We start from the raw sequence: 24,634 nt of genomic DNA on the forward strand, positions 1-24,634 counted from the left end.
TCACAGTTCAAAAATAAAAGATAATAAAATAACAGCAATAACTTGAAGGGTGCAACAATTGTACTATCAAGGAAAGCAGGTGTCAATTTATTTCAGTATTTCCTGTTCTTGTTGCTCAGATGATTGAAGTTTATGGTCATATCATAGAAGCTGTATATCTGTAATCAAACTAAAAGCAGATTTGTAGTTTGAGAATTTTTCCACTGAATTAATTAAAATGTTTGCACATAAGAGAAATGAGCAAGGGTGCTATTTATCTAACTCTTGTACTTGTGTTTTTATTGTAGCTGGAAATTTTTGTCCAGCCTTTCTGAAAAATACTTTGTAAAATGAAATTTTTAACGAGTATTAGGTATACTTTTTAGTATCCCTAATACCTTAAGTATTGTTAATAAGTATTAAGCAGTAATTTTTCCTAGGTAAATCTTACCAGGTAAAAGCTTGCCGTTTCCGTATTCACATTTGACAAGAATTGATTTACTTCAACTCTTGAAACAATCCATTAATTAAATATTAAGTCTGAAACTTAAGATGTTTTTTGCTTAACAGTTAGATTTTATGGGATTGTTTACAATTCAAAAGAAGTGTTTTATATTTCAATATTCTGATTTTGTTTTATTTTCAATAATTATGTAATAAATTTATGTATGGACACGTACACATTTCATACTCAGATATTTAGAACCCATTAGATTCAGCTGGCAAATGAATCACATCCCTGTACTCAGTTCAGCACAAGGTAGACACAAATATTTATAATGAAAGCATTTTTGCAGTAGCTTATCTATGACCACCAGTCCATAGATGTAGAATCAATAAGGAATGCACTTATAGGTTTCCATAGAAGAAAAGTAGTTATTTATTTAGAGATACAGCGTGGAATGGGTCCTTCTGGCCCTTCTAAGCCACACTGCCCAGCAACCCCTAATTTAACCCTAGACTTACCACAGAACAATTTACAATGACCAATTAACTGGTACTAACTGGTATACCTTTGGATTGTGGTAGGAAACTGGAGAAAACCCATGTGATCCACAGGGAGGATGTACAGACTCCTTACAGATATCTCTGGAACTTCAACGGCCTGAGCCGTAATAGTGTCACACTAACTGCTATGCTACTGTGCTACTTAAGACTATTAGACCAAATAAAACATCACCAGTATATGAATCACAGAACCCCAAGAGCTATATGTTTAAAATAAGCACCACCACAATTTTATTAAAATGCACACTGTGGTCCAGATGGAATTCATGAATACCCTTTCCAATAAAATGTCAGATGTTTTTAATCAAAGCTGCCAGAATCATAAAATGGGAGGTCACGGGAGGAGATGATATTGGCTCACTGTACTGATCCCAGCCAGTTAAAGAGCTATGTTTGATTACAGGGGAAAGAAAAATGTTTTTTAAAAAATGTCAGCAAGCTTTTCCTAATACTTGTGCATGGCATTAGGAGAATATTCTTTCCTTAGGAATTTAAATGAAAACCTAGACAGAAGAATTTCAGTGCTACTTCCAACAAGCTATGAACTGAACAAACTTAAGCCATGGACTCTGAGAACGGGTGTTTCTTTTTAAACTGTTAGTTCTTAACCATCAGGTCATACATAAAGCAAGCTTAAACAGGAACCCCAAAACCATACTGCATGAATTACAATCATACAACTTCACAGAGAAGTCCAGTCCTGATGAAGTGCCTTGTCTTGAAATGTTGACTGTTCATTTTCCTCCACAGATGCTGCCTGACCTGCTGAGTTTCTCCAGCATCTCCAGCATCGTATTTGCTAGGAATCAACAGTTTTATAGTTGATTCAATTATACACATAATTTACATGGAAATGAGGGTCAGTATACAGGTCTAAAATACAATACAATTGTGAAATATTATGTGAGTGACGGGTAAGGGTGAGTGTGAGGGAGTGGAACTGAGTGTGCATTTACCTCCACCAGAACAAAACAGTTATACTGTACTTAGACCTCCTTCACTTGCCTTGTCAGCTCAAGTCTGGTTCTCGCATGTGGCAAAACCTCAATTAAATCCATCTAATATTAAAGAGTGCTTTTCTTGTTAGCCACTTTTCATTCCCCAAATCCTTTCAAGTAGGGTAGTTACTTGCCCATTTTCTCCCAATCACTCTGGTACATGACTCTTGCGTTTGTTGTTAAAAACAGATAATTTTGTTTATGCAACACACATCAAAGTTGCTGGTGGACGCAGCAGGCCAGGCAGCATCTGTAGGAAGAGGTACAGTCGACGTTTCAGGCCGAGACCCTTCGTCAGGACTAACTGAAGGAAGAGTGAGTAAGGGATTTGAAAGTTGGAGGGGGAGGGGGAGATCGAAAATGATAGGAGAAGACAGGAGGGGGAGGGATAGAGCCAAGAGCTGGACAGGTGATTGGCAAAAGGGATACGAGAGGATCATGGGACAGGAGGTCCGGGAAGAAAGACAAGGGGGGGGAAGGGGATAGTTTTGTTTATGCAAGGGATTGGACAATTCATATCACAGAGATGGATTATCCCACCGAATATCTAACTGGAAACAACAGGGCTATGGTGTTCTGAGGGGGCAGAAGGGATGGCTGTTGATGACCATTTGGTGGAATATGTATTTCTCAGAAGGCAAAATCATCTGTCAGAAACCAAATTCAAAATAATTATAAAGCAACTGCATACAGTAGAAATTGGTGGTAAATGCAGAAAATTCTGGAAACATTCATCAGCATAGAAACTATGCATGGAACTTGTGTGGCACAAGTGCTACTTGTCATTATTAGTCCAAGCTCAAATGTCCCCTGGATCTTCTTGCTTTCAGGGCATGGACTGCCTCACTTTCTCAACTGATGTGAATAGAATTGATCAGTATGTAAACATCATTTTACATTCCTGCTTCTTTCATTATAATACGTTTCTTACTTAAGAAAGGTCATTAATGAAGTAGGTGATGACGTTTGGATGACGGCACTGTCTGAAGGGATGTCTCTGGGCAACATTATTGACTCTCAGCAACCATAATCATCTTTCATTTTATCATTCTAGTTAGTGGAGAATTTAAACTAAACAAGAAGTGAGTGGCATCTTTTTGATCTCAAGACAGAGAGGGATTCTCAGTGAAACTGCGCCAGGCAGTTTGGATACAGGGAAGATGTTCTCCATCTCTGGTCTAGAACTGGGGATCATAGCCTCAGGATGTGAGGTACATCACAAAGGAATAATATCTGGAGATCTCCGAGTGCCATAGAAGGCAGTGGAGGTCAAGTCATTAAAAATATGGAACACAGGGGATAGGAAAAAAAATTGTTAAATTGATGTCTGAGCTCCCAGCATATTGTAGAAAGGGGAGATATTCTTGGTGTCCTGGCCTGGCCAATATTTATACGATTTTCCACAGCATCCTCTCTCAGATTCCTCGTCCTTTTGCCCTTTACATCCCCCACCTACCACCTCCCAGCTTCTTACTTCATTACAACCCCCACCCAACCAACTTTCGCCCTCACTCGATTTCACCGATTACCTGCCAGCTACTCCTCCTGCTCCCCCACCACCTTATTTGGGCTTCTTCTTCCCCCTTACTTTCCGATCTCGATGAAGGGCCTCAGCCCAAAATGTTGACTCTTTGTTTATTCCCCTCCACAGATGCTGCCTGGCCTGCTGAGTTCCTCTAGGATTTTGGGTTTGTTGCTCAAGATTTCCAACATCTGCAGAATCTCTTGCATTCCATAGAGTTTGACCTGGACATTACTATATTATTGCTTATGGGAGCTCACTGTTCACAAATAATACCTGTGTCTGTACTTGAAAAGTGCTTCATTCGCGATAAAGCAGTTAGGAGTAATTATATTAAATCAGGACGACTTAGTGAACATAAGCACAAGTGGCAAAAACATTTTTAATCTATCTTCAAAATATCTTGAAAGCGTGAAAGTTTCTTGAAAGCGTGAAATTCTGCAGATGACGGAAATCCAAAGCAACACATACAAAATGTTGGAAGAACTCGGCAGGCCAGGCAGCATCTATGGAAATGATTAAACAGCCAAATGTTCGGGCTCAGACCCTTCTTCAGGACTGGAAAGGAAGAGGGGAGATGCCAGAATAAAAAAGGGTGGGGGGGTGAGGGGAAGAAGGATAATTAGAAGGTGATAGGTAAAGCCAGGTGGGTAGGAAAGGTAAAGGGCTGGAGAGGAGGGAATCTGATAGGAAAGAACTGACCACAGGAGAAGGGGGAGGAGGAGCATCAGGAGGAGGTGACAGGCAGGGAAGAGGTAAGGGGCTAGAGTGGAGAATAGAAGAAGAGGGGAGAGGGGGATGGGGATGGGGAAGGAGAAGGAATTTGTTTTTAACTGGAAGGAGAAATTGATATTCCGTGCCATCAGGTTGGAGGCTACACAGACAGAATAGGAAGGTGTTGTTCCTCCACCCCAAGGGTGGTCTCATCGGTATGCAAATGAAGGTCATGACCTGACAAGTCAAGAGGGGCATGGAAATCAGAATCAAATCGTTTGGGCACTGGGATGTTCTGCTTTTGGCAGATAAAATGGGAGGTGCTCCATGAAGCATTCCCCAATTTACGATGGGTCTCCACCAATACAGAGGAGCGCCAGCCACAATAGACGACCCCCGAAGATTCACAGGTGAAGTGTTTCCTCACCTGGAAGGACTGTTTAGGGCCTTGAACAGAGGTGAGGGAGGAGGTGAACGTGCTGGTTTAGCACTTTGACTGCTTGCAGGTGTAAGTGCCGGGTGGGAGATTAGTGGGGAGAGACGAATAGACAAGGGGATTACGAAGGGAGCGATCCCTGAGCAAAGCAGATAGTGGGGAGAAGGTAAAGATGTGTTTTGAGGTAGGATTCTTTTGGAGATGGCTGAAGTTGCGGATAATGATGTGCCAGACGTGGAGGCTTACAGGGTGGCAGGTAAGGATGAGAAGAACTCCATCACTGTAAAGGCAGTGGGAAGATGGGGTGAAAGTGGATATCCAGAAAATGGAAGAGATGTGGGCGAGGACAGCATCAATGGTGGAGGAATGGAAACCCAGTTCTTTGAAGGAGGAAAATGTCTGATGTCCTGGAAATCAAAGCCACATCTTGGTATGCAGTTTCTCGTTATTTGTAGGATCAAGTGATATGGGGAGAAGAGAGGAACAAAATACTGAATTAAATTATCAGGCTAATTTAGTGGTAGACTTGAAGGACTGAGCGATCTTATATCTGAGCCAATTATAACTGTTTGCTTAGTTGTTTTATCTGATGTCATCTGCTCGTTTAGTACTTGGAATCAAGAAGATCCTTTATCTGCCTCCACTAGAATAACGGACAATGCGTTTGTTATTGCAATGGCTGTTAAGGATTTATAATCATAGTCCCACGAAGTTCCTTTCATTTACCTAAAAATATTACCCTTATTGTAAATCAAGAAAATATCTAGTATTTACACTCCAAATAAAATATTATGCGTGATTTGGAAAAACAAAGTTTCCAGCCAAATACCAGCCAAGGAAAGTAGGTGAGCACTTGCTGGTTGAGATATTTTGAACTTAAAAAATTAATACACATGCTATTTATGTTACACACACAAAATGCTGGTGGAACGCAGCAGGCCAGACAGCAACCATAGGAAGAGGCACAGTCGACGTTTTGAGCCGAGACCCTTCGTCAGGACTAACTGAAAGAAGAGATAGTAAGAGATTTGAAAGTGGGAGGGGGAGGGAAAGATCTGAAATAAGACCATAAGACAAAGGAGCAGAAGTCAGCCATTCAACCCATCGAGTCTGCTCCACCATTTTATCATGAGCTGATCCATTCTCCCACTTAGTCCCACTCCCCTGCCTTCTCACCATAACCTTTGATGCCCTGGCTACTCAGATACCTATCAATCTCTGCCCTAAATCTCTACCCAATGACTTGGCCTCCACTGCTGCCCATGGCAACAAATTCCATAGATTCACCACCCTCTGACTAAAAAAATTTCTTCGCAGTTCTATTCCGAATGGGCGCCCTTCAATCCTTAAGTCATGCTCTCTCGTACTAGACTCCCCCATCATGGGAAACAACTTTGCCACATCCACCCTGTCCATGCCTTTCAACATTCGAAATGTTTCTGAGAGGTCTCCCCTCATTCTTCTAAACTCCAAGGAAATGACAGGAGAAGACAGGAGGGGGAGGGATAGAGCTAAGAGCTGGAAAGATGATTGGCAAAAGGGGTACAAGGCTGGAGAGGGGAGCTCCCCTCCCCCTTTCTTTCTCCCTAGGCCTCCCGTCCCATGATCCTCTCCCTTCTCCAGCCTTGTATCCCTTTTACCAAACAATTGTCCAGCTCTTGGCTCCATCCCTCCCTCTCCTGTCTTCTCCTATCATTTTGGATCTCCCCCTCCCACTTTCAAATCTCTTACTATCTCTTCTTTCAGTTAGTCGTGACAAAGGGTCTCGGCCCAAAACGTCGACGGCACCTCTTCCTATGGATGCTGTCTGGCCTGCTGCGTTCCACCAGCATTTTGTGTGCGTTGCTTGAATTTCCAGCATCTGCAGATTTCCTCATGTTTGTGTTATTTATGTTCATTGATTTAATATAAATTGCCCCAAATGAAGTAATTCTCAAAGCAAGGCAACCGATGCAATTTGTGGGTAAATCGCAACAATGACTAGACATAGGAAGAACTCTACAAATAATGCAACAATGACCTCATCAACTGCACCATTGCTGCATTGTTATTTGTAGAGTTCTTCCTATGTCTAGTCATTGTTGCAATTTGCCTACAAATTGCATCAGTTGTCTAGCTTTGAGAATAACTTCATTTGAGGCAATTATATTAAATCAGTAGACATAAATAATGCATTTTTTAAAGTTTATGTATCTCTCCCAACTCTTCTGCCAAAACACAGCCATGGAAGCTTTGACATCACTGAATTCAAACACCCATTTAATGAGTTCTGGCAGGTCAGGACAGATGTTAGTGCTCGTGCTTCTGAAACGTACTTGAGCTCAAACCCTTAAATGCAGAGATGGACAGGCTACAAACTGAGCATAGTCTAAATGTTCAGCAAAATAAAATCTTTGTATAAAAAAAATGTATCACAGCATGTTATCTGCACAATTATGCAAATGATATTTGCATATTAATATACAGGCGTGGTTTTTCCTGAATACTTTAAATCTTTGTTCAGTTCCATTAATACTGAGAAGGATACAAATTTAAAAGTATTGTCACATGGGAGATTTTGACCTTAGCAGTACTTGTATATAGGTCACCCATTTTTAAAATTCCAGAGCTCAAAAATCATCATAATTGCTCAGGAGAAAATAGTTTTGTTGGATTTGTTGTGATGGAACGCACTTGTTAAAAAGAAAATTATAATTTTAAATATGTAGCAGAAATCTAAGAAGCTGAATCAACATCCTTTCAAATGTACAGTACTTGTCTTTTATCAAACACGTCTTTATCAGTCAGTTACCATAGAGTCTTGCATGTCAAAATTAACATCACACAGACTCCAAGGCACAGCAAAGAGAATGGTGTCACCTAATGAAATCATGGCTAATGTGAGTCACCATTCTGTCAGAAGCCATTTTAAGAAGACTGGTTGAAGCTTGGTCCCTTTCTCCCACAAGAGCCCAGATTGGCTCCAAGTAATGAAACATGACTTCAACCAAAGGTAAGATCACTTCTAATTCAATGAGCTGTGTTAAATTAGGGGAACATTAAGTAAACCTCAGAACTACTTCCTCTACAACTATGTTTAATAAATCGAACTTTATTTAACAATTCACATAAAAGTTGCTGGTGAACGCAGCAGGCCAGGCAGCATCTCTAGGAAGAGGTGCTACCTGGCCTGCTGCGTTCACCAGCAACTTTTATGTGTGTTGCTTGAATTTCCAGCATCTGCAGAATTCCTGTTGTTTGCGTGTTTATTTAACAATTGTCTGATTAACATTAAGCGAGCAAATAAATTGAAAGCTACAGTATTCCGAAAACGACACACACTAGTCTATCGCAGCTTTCTCCTGCTGCTGTCTTGTTTACCAGAATGATTACTCACTTAAAATGTCCCACCATACAGAGCCTATCTTAACAAGCATTAACAAATGATACATTCGTAATTCAACTTTTTGAACAATATGCTAGACTACACTCTGAATACATACTTAAGGCTACTTCATGCATTGTGATCAATACTGGACAATGATAACTTTGATATAGTTTTTGACTGCATGTGCCAAACTTGCAGGTCTCAAAAATCTCCGAAGGTTCTTGGTTACCATTTTGTTGTAAAGGACCTCATCACTAACAAATTCAGCAATGTCTTACTTGCCTCGGACAATCAATAGTGTCTTTCTTTTTTTTTCTATTTATTTGTTGTTAGTCTCCCCGAGGGGAGGTGCACCGTTCTGGAGGCACTGCAATACCGGGTCGATGCGCGGAGTGGACGGAGCAAGCCCCTATTCCATCTCCCTGTTCCAAAAATCAATTTAATATATGGTCCCCAGATAAGGAACGTATCAGATATTAAACTGATAAGAACAGATACTACACTTGATCTTAGCCAAAAGGCCGCGAGTAGTGTCTTTCTTCTGTTATGTATCACCACTTTTCGTTTTTCTACTCTGTCTTGTCCCCTCTCTTGGAACCCAACTACATCATTTGCTCTCAGTGACATTTCACTTGTGCCATGTACTGAATCTCCTGTATTTTTTGACCTTGGCAACATATCCAAATGATTTCCCATCATCATCACAGTTTTAACTGAAGAGCTCAGTTCTCTTATTACCTCATGCTTGATTATTTCCGTGAGGTCTGTCAGCCAGCATCTAAACTTATTTCCATACTATTCAAACAGGAAATGACCTATTAACAAAGTAACTTTTAATAATGGAAACCACAGTCACCTAACATGTAGTGGCTAATGCAATGTGTCAAAAGATGTACTGGATAAAACACTTTGAAAAAGTACACACATACTCCATTACTATTGAACAAGGCACCTATGTATTTAATTGGAGCTAAGATAACCTCTCTTGTTGACCTTTGATAACACCACTGAAGGATTCATGCCTGTAACTTTATCCTATGCCTGGGCTGATTTATCTGCAGTTAATAAAATAAAATGGATCTGGGTTTACATCACAGATTGGGTTGCATCTGATCACTGATGAACCACTGATGGAAAGTAAGAAGCTCCAATATTTTTGAGAACTTAGTTGTTTAATATCATAAAACTTTACAAATTAAGTTTAAAAGAAATACTCATGAAGAACAGCAATATGCAACTTGTCTTGTGCAAGACAACCTGTGGCATTGAACCTGGAGAGCTGGAGACAATTATAATCATAGAATTAGCAAAACGATCTGTTACAATACTGTAACCTCCCACACCGGGTTCGTATGCAAACCTGGCTCGTTAGCTAGCTCTGCTAACAGCCACGGGACTCAGCGGTACGAAGACCACCTCCCACAAACAAGATATGTCTCAGGTTGGTATGATTTGGGGTTCAGCCAAACAGAAACATTGTGATGCTCCTGTTACAGAAACCTCGATTTGAGCAAATGCTGTGTAAATACTGCCCACACACAATTGTCGGTGGGCACAAAATAACAGATCGTACACCCCATAAAATTATAAAGTGAGAATATTTATAACTTCTTGCTTTATGGAACAGTTAGAAGGAAAAGGAAACCAAAAAAAAACCTGAAAGGGCTCATTTCAGTTAACCCAGTCCAAATGTGCACATAAAGTTGGAGCTCATCTTGAAGTTGTCCTTTTCACTCAGGCACTGGACCTGTGGTCTGCAGGAAAGCACATACCACATTCCGAACTTTGCTTGATTTAAAGTCTTTTCACTGTACCATTGTTGCAAAACAGCAAGTTTTATATTGTAGAAGGCAGTGATTATAATCCTGACTCTGTATATTATGATTGTTAAATTGCATTACAACAGTGAAATTGCTCGTATTTTATGTAGAACACAGTACAGGCCCTTTTGCCCATTGATGTTGTGCTGACATTTTAACCCATTCCAAGATCAATCTAATGCTTCCCTCCCACATAGCCCTCCATTTCTCCTTCATCCATATACCTGTAGCATATACAACACTACAGCATAGTACAGACCATTTGGCCCAGAGAGGTTTAGTAGAAGAGTGACCTGAATCAGACATGGAATACACCACAGCTAACTTTTCTTTTGAGAGAATGGTGTAGGTGATTCTGTTTCTTGTGTATCAGGAAGGGAACAAATTTGAGCTTTAAATTGAGCTTAATTTTTGTATTTTGAGTCATGTGACCAGTGAGGCAAAGTGGGCATAGCCCTAAAAAGGGATACTTCTCTTTTCGAATTAGAGGTTACATCAGATACTTGGATTGGCACCTGACTTGTAGCTCCATTTCTTACGGGGGCACATTTCCATTTTTTTGTTCAAATCTACCTAACTAGAACTGATAAACATTTTTCTCTGCTCAAATCAAGTAGAACATTCTGGCAAAGCAGTACTTTGGTTGGGGGAGGGGGTACTGGTGGGAAATTACTTCACAATTTATAAATGGTTATGGTAATTCCCACTCAACTTTCCTGCAAATGTCAAGAATATTTTAACCAGGCTGTAGTTAATTGTATCTTAGTAGCGAAGGTCTTTTCTGGCATAAAATCTGAATGTTGTCTTGATATTACAGCAAATAGATTTTCCTTTATATGATGACTGTTCTGGGTGGTTTAAGAGAAAAATGCTGCTCATGAGTATATTTGTAATAAATGAGAGCTAGCAAAAGTGCTTAATTATTGACAAATTATATAATAAATGTAAAGGGTGGCTTTTGTTGTCACTTTTCTCTGATTTAGTGGCTGCATGCTCTGGTGGCATCATTAATCCTAGTTTGGGTGGTGACAACAATGAGCGGTAGAGATTTGAATATCCAACAAAGGATTGTTTCGCGTGTTATTACTCATGTAAGCAGCAGGTGCACTCATGAGCTTCACTTTTGTAAATTCAGGAGACAACAAAATGTCATCATTGGTAGAGGACTGATTTAAATCTCTTCTCAGCTTTTATTTCAAATAATAACAGAACCTTTTCATAGGCTTGTTAGTTTGCTCAGCTGCTCACCAACCACTAATTTTGGTAATTGATAAATGCTTTGGATGAGTGAACATAACAGGAATTTAGACATACAAAAGCTTTGAACATTAGAGCCTGTTTGGCTATTTTAAAGCCAAATTTAAGAAAAGATTAAACAATGCAGTGTGCCTAGACATTCTGGCTCAAATAATACATGCCAAGGAAGTTGGACCATGCAGCAAAGGATGGTCACTCATTTAAGCTCTCTCTAGGGTCTGCCCAAATGATACATTGAGCAATTCAAAGATTTATGAATTTCTCTATCTGTATTAAATTTATATACAGGTATCCCCCGCTTTTCGAACGTTCGCTTTATGAAACCTCGCTGTTATGAAAGGCCTACATCAGTTACCTGTTTTCACTAACAGAAGGTGTTTTCACAGTTACGAAAAAAGGCAGCAGTGATAAAGGCAGCGCGCGAAAAAAGCAGCGCATGCCCTGAGCAGCCAAGCTCCTCTCCCAGAACTGCATTCTAGCCAGCAATGCTTAAACACATGCCTGTGAGCAGCCGTTAGCAAGATGAGTTCTAAGGTATCGGAAAAGCCTAAAAGAGCTCATAAGGGCATTACACTTAGCGTAAAACTAGACATAATTAAGTGTTTAGATTGTGGTGAATGAAGTAAGGAGAAAGTGAGTTTGGCTTGTAGAAGTTGACGAAGATGATGTTGAAGAGGTTTTGGGATCCCATGACCAAGAACTGATAGATGAATAGCTGATGCAATTGGAAGAGGAAAGGATAACAATCGGAACTGAATGCTGTAGCAAACAGACTGGAAGTGAAGTCGTCCAGGAACTGAACGTGAAGCAACTGCGTGAGATTTTGGCTGCAATGATTGCAGAAAAGTACGACTTTAAATTTGAAAGGGTATGTAGCTTTAGGGCATATTCGCAAGATGGTTTGAGTGCTTACAAAGAACTGTATGATAGAAAACTGCGCGAGGCTAAGCAGTCAAGCATACTGTCATTTTTCAAGCCTTCCGTATCATCCACAGCAGACGACGAACCACGACCTTCGACATCGAGGCAGGCAGACATAGAAGAAGATAACCTGCTGCCCTGATGGAAACAGACAACAATGAGATGACACCTCAGTGTCCCACCACCTCAGTGGTCCCAACCTCCGAGTCACGGACCGATATCAGGCTGCGGAGAATGCAGCGGTAGCCGGGACGCACCCAACATATCTTTAAGAAAAAAGCCAAAATAAACAAGCCAATTAATTAGGTGCTGCCTGGCACGTAAATGTCGGTCCAGATCAGAGGCAATTACCAACTGTGTCGCCTCTGATCTGGGCTGACATCTACGTGCTGGGCGGCACCTAATTGATTAGCTTATTTCGGCTTTTTTCTTAAAGATGTGCTGGGTGCGTCCCTGGTACCGCTGCATCTCTGCATTCTTCGCAGATTGGTATCTGTCAGCGGCCTGGAGGTTGGGGACCACTGCACCACCCCAACCTCCGATGACTCAGCCTAACACACCATCATCAGTGTGCTCTGCGCTGTCTTCCCAATTCCGGTAAGTGATACTACACTGCACATACATTATTTCTACTTTATATATATAGACTGTGTATTTTTATGTGTTATTTGGTATGATTTGGCAGCTTTATAGCTTAAAGGTTACTGGAGAGAGTGTTTCTGCCAAGAGCACTTGCGCCGTGTTTCTGCCGAGAACGCTTACGTGAGATTTTCACTACAGAGAGCAGTGCAGCAATGATTGTAGAAAAGTATTTCTACTTTATATAGGCTGTGTATTTATCATATCATTCCTGCTTTTACTATATGTTACTGTTATTTTAGGTTTTGTGTGTTACTTGGCATGATTTGGTAGGTTATTTTTTGGGTCTGAGAACGCTCACAAATTTTTCCCATATAAATAAGCGGTAATTGCTTCTTCACTTTACGACATTCCGGCTTACGAACCGTTTCATAGGAACACTCTACCTTTGGATGGCGGGGGAAACCTGTATTTGGTAAAGGATGCTAGCAATTTGTCTCCATAACGCATAGCAAAATAATTTTATTTTGGATAGAAGACTTGTTTTGGACTATGACAGTCTAACTGTGATCTTAATCATCACCATTAGTGTCCATTTTGTTCATAAGTGCCAATTTTATAAAAGGTCATGTACATTATTGCTTGGACAGGATTCGTCACTATTTATTTTCTTCCGCTGCCAATTTGCTCTGAGGTATTCCACAAATGTCTTTTCAGCACACAAGGAAAACTTTTGAGATCCCTGCTACCTCTGTAAGAAGTTCCATATTAATTCTAATTACCTAGCATCTCTACTTGTTTCATTATCCATTTAAATGATTAACATCTTTTATGTTAAAAATGCATATTGTCTCTATTAACTGGTTAGGCATCAACAACTCTGTGTAAAGATATTTCCAGTATCATCTTATTTAGTAATGGTTTAAATGAAGACTCTTTGTTGCTGACTCAAATTCTTCAATATTATAAAACCCTCATTAAATCTTCCAAAAGCCTTTTATTTCCTTGGGAAAAAAACTGTCAATGTGGTTTCCTGTTACTGACATTTTGTTTTTGAATTAGAGCCCAGAGTCTCTAATTTAATTTAGAAGAATGAAGGGGGATGTCATTGAAAACCATTGAACGTTAAAAGGCTGAGATAAAGTAAGATATGGAGATGTTTCGTATAGTGGGGGAGTCTAGGACCAGAGGGTACAACCTCAGAATGGAGAGATGTCCATTTAGAATGAAGATGAGCAATTTCTTCAGCCAGAGGGTGGTGAATCTATGGAATTCATTGTTAAAGGCGGCTGTGGGGGCCAAGGCATTGAGAGTATTTAAAGCGGGGGTTAATAGATTCTTGATAAATTAGGCTGTAAAAGGTTATGGCGAAAAGGCAGGAGAATGGGATTGAGAGAGAATTGGATCAGCCATGATCACGTAGCAGAGCAGACACCATTAGCCAAATGACCCAATTCTGCTCCAATATCTCATGGTCTGTTTAATTTGTTATAGGTACATTGTAGAAGAGATACGAAGGCCAATGTCAATAAGAGTACCATTAAATAATTAACCTCTGAATTTTGTTTTAACACGAAGTTCATCCACATGACCATCAGAGTAACTGAAGATTTTTACCCACCAAAACTTCTATAACCCCATATTCTACACAGAGCCTTAGCACGTCTAAAAGTGCTCCTGCGACCAACAATATAATTAAACAACTCAGGGTGGCGGGGGGGGGAAGCGCCCGAGTTCCAACACATCAACATTCAGCTCTTCCTACAAACAATGCCTGTTTTATGTGTGAAGTGAATAGTCTTTGTTTCTCACATCACAGAATCCTCTGCTAACTTGGCAAAGCAAAAAAAATTCCAAGCCTTCAAGTGAATTTGCATTTGTCACTTTCAATTGGTAGTTAGTTAAAATGCTGCTGTTGTCCAGCAACAGAACCCATGGCTTCAGCTTATTAAATACTCATCCTTGAACGAAGGTCCAGGCTTTTGACTCATACATGATGGAGGCACTTCTGGCATTTATCACCCATAAGATAGCAATGTGCTGCTTTTTGAACCACTGCACACTCTGTCGCAAAGGTGCTGTCGAGTAGGAAATTATTCAATCCCCCCCCCCAACAATCATGAAGAATCAGCAATACATTCCCAGCTCAAGAAGTGCCCACATCCAGATCAAGAAGCTGTACAATTTGAACAAATGAGGTGATCGTCTAAGGCGTGCGGCCTGAGGCGGTGTTTAGAGATAAAAGTGAGAGCTGTAGTAACACATCATGTGGATGGTGTACCTGACAGCAACAGTGAGTGAATTCTAAAGGTAGTGGATGGGATGCCAATTAACAGAGCTGCTTTGCTCTGGATGATGTAGAAATTTTTGACCATTGTTGAGCTCCACTCACCCAGTTAAATGGCAAACATTCTGTCACACTCCTGACGTGCCTTTGCAGTGATGGAAATGCTGTGGAAATCTGTCATTCACAGCACAATATTCATCTTTTCATTTACCCCATTGTCGTGTATATCAGTGGTCCAATAGATAGCTGTTCAAAGGTGGCTCCACTAACCCTTCTTTACAATGATTCATTATTCATCAGGATATTGACGGTGGGGGATTTAATAACAGTATTTCTAATGAATGTCAAGGGTAGGTGATAATGATCCAGTACTTCGGTTGTGCAAGTGTTGCCACTTTTCAGGTAAATCTCACTATCAACTAGGTCTTGCTGCAAAAAGCCATGAATGATTTTCCAAGGACACATAATTGGAACTAAATATTGTCCTTTCACCCCACTTATGATTAAACAATGAAAGGAAGTTCTTTGATTTAAAAAAAAAGGCAAAGATGGCTGAGTTTAAGGCTTTGTCCTGAAGAACTTCCCCAGCCATGTCTGGGACTGGGGTGATCAGCCCCTAACAACCACAGTCATCTTACCTTTTATTCAAGTTTATTGTCATTCAACCATACACATGTATACTGCCAAGCAAAACAATGTTCCTCCAGACCAAGGTGCACACAGTACAGGCACATCAAAGTAATATTACTGCCAATAAAATGACAATAAAATAATTTCAGACACCAGGTAAAAAGTAAACAATATAACACTATTGGTGCTTCATGCAGGCAGCAGGGAGTTCAGCAGTCTCACGGCCTAGGGAAAGAAGCCTATTTCCCTCTTAATGCTATAAGTACCTCTGGCCCAATGGTAGGGGCTCAGAGATTGTTGGACCCCTAGGATGAATCATTTACAATGCTATGGGCCCTGCGTACGCAGTTCTCCTGATAAATATCTCAGATAGGTGAAAGAGAGAACCCTATTATCCTCCCAGCAGTCCTCACAATCCTTTTGCAGGGACTTGTGGTCAGATGCCGTGCAAGTCCCGTAACAGACTACGACACAGCTGGTCAGGAAACTCACAACTGTGCCCGCGTAACAGTTGATTGGGGGTGGGGGAGGGAAGAGGAGCCTCAATATCCTCAGGAAGAGGAGACACTGCTATGCTTTCTTGACTAAAGAGGTAGTGTTGTGGGAGTAAGTGAGATTCTCCGTTACGTACACTGCCAAGAACTTGGTGGTCCTAACTCTCACCACACAAGAGCTGTTTACGTGCAGTGAGGAGTGGTCTTGTCCACGCTGAGACTCAGGTTGGTGTGCTCACACCATTCTACCAGTTGCTCTGCCTCCACTTTGTACACCATCTTGTTGTCACTGTTGATGAGGCCAGCCGCTGTCATCAGCGAACTGGAACTAGCAATGCACTCGTGTCAACAGCATAAGTGACAGCAGACTAAGCCCATAGCCCTGTGGAGTGCCAATGTGGACTGACTGTGACCCTTCTATTAAAAAGTCCAAATCCAGTTACAGAGAGACGTGTTGTGACCCAGCGAGGACAGCTAACCCACCAGCTTCTGAGGGATGAGAGTATTAAATGCCAAGCTGAAGTCAATAAATAGCATTATCCTGGTGTATGAGGCACCATTTTCCAGGGGGGACAAGACGGAGTGGAGTGCAGAGACAAAGGAATCATTTGCGGACCAACTTGAGCGGTAAGCGAACTGGAAGGGGTCCAAAGTAGCCGGACAATGGGGTTTAATGTGATACAAAGGCATCTGTTAGTCTTGTGAGACCATGCATTTGTGCCTTGGAAGGTTTCCGGGGCACAGGCCTGGGCAAGGGTGTATGGAAGACCGGCAGTTGCCCATGCTGCAAGTCTCCCCTCTCCATGCCACCAATGTTATCCAAGGGAAGGGCACTAGATACTGTGATACATAAACAGCCACTCAAAGCACTTCGTTATTGTTGAGGTCAGTGCCACTGGACTGTAGTCATTAAGAAAGGTTGCTGTCACCCTCTTGGATACCGGGATAATGGCAGCTGCCTTGAAGCTTATGGGGACAGTGGATTGTTCCAGGGAGAAGTTGAAGATGTCTCTTAGAATCTCTGTTAACTAGGCTACACAGTCCCTCAGCGCCTAACCAGGTATGTTTTCACACCTTTCAGCTTTACACAAATTAATCCTGGCTAAAGTTTTCCTCACATCAGCTGCAGCCAGACAGAGTACCTGCTTCTCAGGTGGGGAGGGGGTGGGCCTTCCTCATTGGCACAACATTCTGTGCACCAAATCATGTGTAAAAACACATTCAGCATATCAGGAACAGCAACGTCATTGTCATTGATGTACAGGGTGGACTTGTAGTCTCTTATAGTCTGAATGCCCTGCCACACATACCTCATATCTGAGGTGTCACAGAACTGGCTGTATATTCTATGTATCTTGCTGGATATTTGTTAAACAGGTTATCACGTTACCTGGGTTTTTTTTAATGCCATACACTGTCAAAGGTTGTCATTGTCACCTTGCTTCTGGAATTTGGCCCTTACTTTCCAAATTTGGACCAAGGTGGCTGGCTGTGAGATCAGGAAATGAGGCGCCTTTATTAGAACTTGGAGATCCAAAGCAGAGTAATGGTAAGAAAGTGCTGCTCAGTAGCATTGCCCACAACATCTTCGATCACTCTGCTAATGGCTGAATGCTTACATATCCAAGTGGTAATTGGCTGGATTGGATTTGAATTTATTTTTTCTTAAGTGAGCAGGATTTTTAAATTAGGCCAGCCCAAAGCTCAGCTGAAACAAGTTTGAGTGGAGATACACTTTGGTCCAGAGCAGGGGTTCCCAACCTGGGGTCCTCAGATCTCTTGCTTAAGGCTATTGGTCCATGGCATAAAAAAAGGTTGGGAACCCCCGGTCTTGAGCATTATCATCAGGGCATTTTTGTATCATTTGTACTTTGATGTATTTTGGTTTGCTTATTCATTTCATGGTAACACATGGTGTGAATAAAATTGCTGCAGATTAATTAGGTCTCACAGGAGACAGAAATAGATCTTCCTTTTGCAGCTGCCACTAAAGTCTTTTCTTTGCGACCATATACTAGGCTTTGCCATTTTTGTAGATTATAATGTTTCTCAGGTTTCCTTCTTACAGTTATCTTTTTTAAATTAATCACCACCATTCGAGACTGGGTATATTCAGATTTGCTCAGTATGATTGCTGATCTCTGCCTTTAATCGTGGAGCTAAGGGTTCGTCACAAAGTCCAGACTACATCCTGCAGACACGCAGATCCACAAAACAAGGGGGAGCTGGCTTCTCCTGCATTACACTTAAAAATCTGAGAAATCACAAATTTATTGGTAAAATGAAACCTTGACTCATTTGTCACATCTGAAATAACATCCACAGGCACATCTGTTGTAACTGAGTGGGGTATTTGGCATGATTCTGCACTATAAAGGTTCTGTAATTTGTAAGGATGTCTGAATGATGACATTAATGGACTAATTCTTCAAACATGCTTGTTAGGGTCAAGCATACAATGCCTGTAGCTTCAGCAAAATGAATTTGATCTCACGACGTTGTACAATGGAGGTATAGTAGTGGGTGGAGATATGGCTGTTTTTACTTCTTTACTTGTCAGGATGGTTCTGTATTCATCTGATCATCATAAGCAAAGGTTAGACCTCCCATCTTTTCCTTCTGGAAGAGGCTCCCGACACTTCCTTGGTGACCATTCATTTGGTGCCATCCATCAGCTTCCTGTCACCTTAAAGTTCTCCACCACACATCAACCAACAGCCACTTACCCACAATTCTTAGTGAGAAACTGACTGGCTGAATGACACTAAGATACTAGAGTTCAAATCATCAGGCCTCATGTAACCAAGATTGAGGGTTTGCTTTGCAGCTTTCAGACAAGGTTCACCTTCAGCTAAAAATTTGGATGTTACATTATGTCATACACAATTCTATGTAACAGATTTTAAAAATTACCTCAGTAACTCTCAAAAGTGCAGTGAAATAAACTTGCATCCTCAAAGTGTCTGGATATTTCAAACGCAAATGTAGGTTGTAAAAATTAATGGCATATGAAAGTGCAAAGACTTTGGACTAAACAGTCTTTAATGTGCTTGGTGGCTGCAATTGGATATCCTTTATCTTGGTCCAAAATTATGAGAAACTATTACAAAGAATATGCACTTGTACAGTGCTGATCACAATTCAGAATACCTCAAAGTACTTCTTAAATACAGCTAGGCATGTAATGTAGACATCATGGCAGACAAGTTGCATGCAAAAGTAATTAATGATTTAGTTGAACAATAAATTACGAGTGAAATCACACATTCTTGTTTCAGGACAAATTGATTTTTCAGTGAGAGCTCCAAAAAATAAAATGCACCCATTGCAAATTAAAGGGAGAAACTATGTTCAAATATGCTGATCCTAAAAACCATTTCAGATACAGACATGGCCATTTCGCATCTTGTGATAGACACCACACCCTGATATGTAAAGAACATATGCTTCTCTTTAGCATGTCAGAGGCCTAGGAAGACATTTTGCACCTGAAGAACTGGCTCCATACAACTGTATTTCTAAGTCATTATGTTTCTACCATAAACTTCATTGATTTTGATTCCCTACTAGATGTCTGATTTCATTGCAGGTAAGCTCATGTTGCCTCATTACTCCTGCAATCATCCTATCAGCTTGATTCTGCAAGGGCGATACTCCCCTTTGAGCTCTGTAATCAAATCTCAACATGAGCATAGTAGGTATTCAGAATCCTATGCTTTAAATATCACCTATTTTCTTAAGCAATGCATTTCTTAAATACCATCTACTTCCTTGAAAAGCATTTGAGAATTTATTACAATAGAGTTAATGCATTCAGACAGTAGATAAAATTATTATGCTAAAATTATTCCCGTTATCCTTGAGCAAAATAAAGGTTTATTCATTATTTTCCCTGGTCAGATACAAATTTAAAGCATCACACTGTGCTTTTGAATTGATCACGGAAGATGGTCTTGATTTACTGTAAATATCTGTACTGCCCAGACAGATCACTCACATTGGCCTCCAGAGAATTCCAGCTATTAAGCAAACCATTTTCTCTTCAGACACTTACTCCTATATATTTAGTTTCAATTTATCTTTCAAAATGTTTGATTATTGAACAATTGAAATTGCTATTAGAATTGTCATTGTATAATAAAAGTAAACTAATCTGTTCCTATCAAAACTTCATTTAGGAATTATTAGGAATGCATGCGTTTATACAGGAAGATCCCTAATTATACAAATACGCTCAGATTTTATGTACAATTAACAAGAGATAAGAACTTCAAAATTACAAGGAAATACAAGCTCTGGCATAGTCCAAATTCACAGAGGACATGAACTCATTAGTTACAGGAATAACAATCCAGCATAAAACTTTAATTGATACTGGGCAATCTGTCCGCTGTCCCAAATGCATTTTTGTAATTATATAACTAAAATACCAATTAATGTTTTGTGATACTGCATATATTGATCTGGAACAATGACTTAATCAGATGGATTTAACTTCCCTCTGGCTCTGTAATTGATTCTTCCCTCTTTTCGCTCCCCTCCTACACGAACGCACAATAAATTCTGCAGTGAACTGCCCAGCGGTGTAAGCTTTTCGTGCTGCCATTAAATTCTATCTATCTGAAAAAGATTAATTTCAAGAACATTCAACCACCATCCCACCCCCTCCCATTAAACAAAATAATAAAGAATAAGCAGAAAACACAATCCAGCAACCTGCTGCTGGGCAGAAAGCAAGCTAGACAGCCTTCATGTGCACCTCTCTGCGCATCACGACATCTTTACCTGATAAGCACAGTTCTCTTGGTGTACCATCTCAGCACATGATATGAAAAGCGGCCACGACTGACTAAAAGAATTAAGAGCTGCCGTTCGTAATTCAGATTTAAAGCATCTGGGAGGATAAATGCCAATCCCTGCAAGGCACGAAGCTGGTATCAGACAAAAATGGATGCTTCTGCTGCAGCTGCAACCTGCGTAATGGCTCTGTCTTCGTCTGCTCAGAGCAGAGTGGATCGCAACAATTCTCCTCAGGGAGCCAGCATCTATCTGGGACGGCAATGGAGGAGGAGAGGGGAGGGGGAGGGGTGAGTCAACCACCACGAATACAATCAGCCAATTATACCGTAGTCACACAGAGAAACAGAGCTGTTTTGAGGCGGGCGTGACCTTTTGGTGGTTTGTGAAAGGAGCTCGCTGATGTGGAAAATTTCTAGTGTCCATCAAACAGATGAAGACAAAAGACAAATCAATGGTTTAATTGAGTGAATTTAGACCTCAGGCACGAATCCTGCACTTACGAATGTAACTGTAAACTATGGAAAACCTGAATTCACATTTATCCCCTTGATATTGACACAACACACCAATTCACAATATTTATTCCATAAAAAAGTGGAATAATTCTTGCTTCTGAGCATTGACTGCAGCACTGTACAATGTAGATTTTTAGAGTTATGGAATTGTTTCAAAAAATTACATTGAGAGATGTTTTAACCACGTTTAAATTACAGAAAACTAATACAAAAGTGTTTGGATTCATGCAATTTCCTTAGGGAACTCCAATATAAATTAGAAATTAGGCAACTCCAATATAAATTAGAAAGGAGGAAAGTTTAGCAACAAAAGCAAATGTTAGAGGGATCTATAATGATATATGTACCACTAGAGGCCTTGTGTCACAATAGGCCTTAAAGGATCACTTTTCCCATGCCTGCATCTGAAAAAGCCAATTAAACCCACATCCCTACCCCTTCCCTGTAGCCCTCAAAAGTCTTCCTTTAAATGTATTTCAAAGTTGCTGGTGAACGCAGCAGGCCAAGCAGCATCTCTAGGAAGAGGTGCAGTCGACGTTTCAGGCCGAGACCCTTCGTCAGGACTAACTGAAGGAAGAGTGAGTAAGGGATTTGAAAGCTGGAGGGGGAGGGGGAGATGCAAAATGATAGGAGAAGACAGGAGGGGGACGGATAGAGCCGAGAGCTGGACAGGTGATAGGCAAAAGGGGATACGAGAGGATCACGGGACAGGAGGCCTAGGGAGAAAGACGGGGGGGGGGGTGACCCAGAGGATGGGCAAGAGGTATATTCAGAGGGACAGAGGGAGAAAAAGGAGAGTGAGAGAAAGAATGTGTGATAAAAAGGAGTAACAGCTGGGGTACGAGGGGGAGGTGGGGCCTAGCGGAAGTTAGAGAAGTCAATGTTCATGCCATCAGGTTGGAGGCTACCCAGACGGAATATAAGGTGTTGTTCCTCCAACCTGAGTGTGGCTTCATCTTTACAGTAGAGGAGGCCGTGGATAGACATGTCAGAATGGGAATGGGATGTGGAATTAAAATGTGTGGCCACTGGGAGATCCTGCTTTCTCTGGCGGACAGAGCGTAGATGTTCAGCAAAGCGGTCTCCCAGTCTGCGTCGGGTCTCACCAATATATAAAAGGCCACATCGGGAACACCGGACGCAGTATATCACCCCAGTCGACTCACAGGTGAAGTGATGCCTCACCTGGAAGGACTGTTTGGGGCCCTGAATGGTGGTAAGGGAGGAAGTGTAAGGGCATGTGTAGCACTTGTTCCGCTTACACGGATAAGTGCCAGGAGGGAGATCAGTGGGGAGGGATGGGGGGGACGAATGGACAAGGGAGTTGTGTAGGGAGCGATCCCTGCGGAATGCAGAGAGAGGGGGGGAGGGAAAGATGTGCTTAGTGGTGGGATCCCGTTGGAGGTGGCGGAAGTTACGGAGAATAATATGTTGGACCCGGAGGCTGGTGGGGTGGTAGGTGAGGACCAGGGGAACCCTATTCCTAGTGGGGTGGTGGGAGGATGGAGTGAGAGCAGATGTATGTGAAATGGAGGAGATGCGTTTAAGAGCAGAGTTGATAGTGGAGGAAGGGAAGCCCCTTTCTTTCAGCCTCCAAACAGCCTCCAACCTGATGGCATGAACATTGACTTCTCTAACTTCCGCTAGGCCCCACCTCCCCCTCGTACCCCAGCTGTTACTCCTTTTTATGCACACATTCTTTCTCTCACTCTCCTTTTTCTCCCTCTGTCCCTCTGAATATACCTCTTGCCCATCCTCTGGGTCACCCCCCCCCCCCGTCTTTCTCCCTAGGCCTCCTGTCCCATGATCCTCTCGTATCCCCTTTTGCCTATCACCTGTCCAGCTCTCGGCTCTATCCCTCCCCCTCCTGTCTTCTCCTATCATTTTGCATCTCCCCCTCCCCCTCCAGCTTTCAAATCCCTTACTCACTCTTCCTTCAGTTAGTCCTGACGAAGGGTCTCGGCCTGAAACGTCGACTGCACCTCTTCCTAGAGATGCTGCTTGGCCTGCTGCGTTCACCAGCAACTTTGATGTATGTTGCTTGAATTTCCAGCATCTGCAGAATTCCTGTTGTTTACCTTTAAATGTATTTTACAGTTTTCTCCTAAAGTTCTTCTTTCAATCTGTTTTCACTTTCCCCCTACACAGCACATTAAAGATAGTATGATCCCTATGAAGAACCCTCCTCACCCTGAGGGTGTTTTTTCATCTAGCTTAAAAAGTAATATTAAAGAACACTGATATATTATGAACTTCTGCAAGTTAAACGCCAACTCATTAAGAGAAAGAAATAATGCCATGTGGCTGATTGGTAATCTACAACAAACTTATTTTTAATATAAACTTTACTTTTATTTGGATGAAAAATATTAAAGCTGAACAACAACCATTTTCCCGTTTTCCCATATCACCATCAGGATAAGAAATGGCAATGGCCAAAGCAGTGTGAGGTGGCTTTCAAAAAGACGAAGGAAATGATGTCAGACACTGTAGTCACATATTATGATCCTTATTTTCCATTGAAGCTTGTATGTGATGCCTCACCTTATGGTATAGGTGCAGTCATGTCACATGTTATGAGTGAAGGCATTGAGCCTTTACATCATGTTCCCTTACCGCTGCGTAGAAAAATTACACACAAATTGACAGAGAGGCCTTGCAGTCTGGGGTGTGAAAAGTTTTAACCAGTACTTGAATGGAAAAGAGTTCACCCTCATTACTGATCATTAAACATGAGTGTCCATTTTCAACCCTCAGAAGGGCGTAACAGAAGCAGCATGAATGCAGAGATGGGCTCAGTTTCTTGGAGGACAAAATTACAATATTAATTTCAAGAGGACAACGAATCATGGAAATGCAGATGGATTTTCCCATTTACCCTTGGAAAAGGAAATAGCTGAAAACTTTAGTAAAGAGGACACTTCTCTTGACATGTTCTTCCTAATGCAAATCATAAGTCTTGCCAAAGGGAAACCAGAGATAATTCCACACTCTCTCAGGTCTGCACACCACCCAAAGTGGCTGGAATGTGCAGCAGAAATCCCAGTCCCCCCATTTTTTCCAGTGCCAGACCATGGAGTTGTTTGCCTTATGTGGCGATGGAGAGTTGTACCATCTAAGATGACAGTTAATGTGTTAGAGGAGCTACATGCCAGTCACCTGGGCATGGTCAAAATGAAAGCATTGGCCCAAAGCCTTGTCTGGTGGCCTGGGATAGAACAGCTGTTTGAGCAGCTTGCCATGCACTGTTCTGGATGCCAACGTCCAGAAGATACTAGAGCAACTTTCTGTCTCGAGGAATGGCCTG

At 41.4% G+C, this 24,634-nt stretch overlaps 1 protein-coding gene and 1 non-coding gene across 9 annotated transcripts in view; both read right to left on the minus strand.

Annotated features, from left to right (window-relative positions):
• The window catches only part of schip1 (schwannomin interacting protein 1), a 212,651-nt gene that overhangs the window by 114,166 nt on the left and 73,851 nt on the right, over positions 1–24,634 (minus strand). The window contains exon 1 of one of the 8 annotated variants that reach the window (XM_063045859.1): positions 20,798–21,061. The exons of the other annotated variants lie outside the window; for them this stretch is intronic. Within the exon in view, the coding sequence (XP_062901929.1) occupies positions 20,798–20,827 (30 nt within the window). The 5' untranslated portion in view covers positions 20,828–21,061. Of the gene's footprint in view, positions 1–20,797; positions 21,062–24,634 lie in introns of those variants that run through there. 8 annotated transcript variants of the gene reach the window in all.
• LOC134346024 (U2 spliceosomal RNA) lies at positions 8,368–8,558 on the minus strand. Its single transcript, XR_010017795.1, has one exon. It is a non-coding gene; the product is annotated as a U2 spliceosomal RNA (small nuclear RNA).

This window comes from Mobula hypostoma, chromosome 4 (assembly GCF_963921235.1).
Source record: "Mobula hypostoma chromosome 4, sMobHyp1.1, whole genome shotgun sequence".
NCBI lineage: Eukaryota > Metazoa > Chordata > Chondrichthyes > Myliobatiformes > Myliobatidae > Mobula > Mobula hypostoma.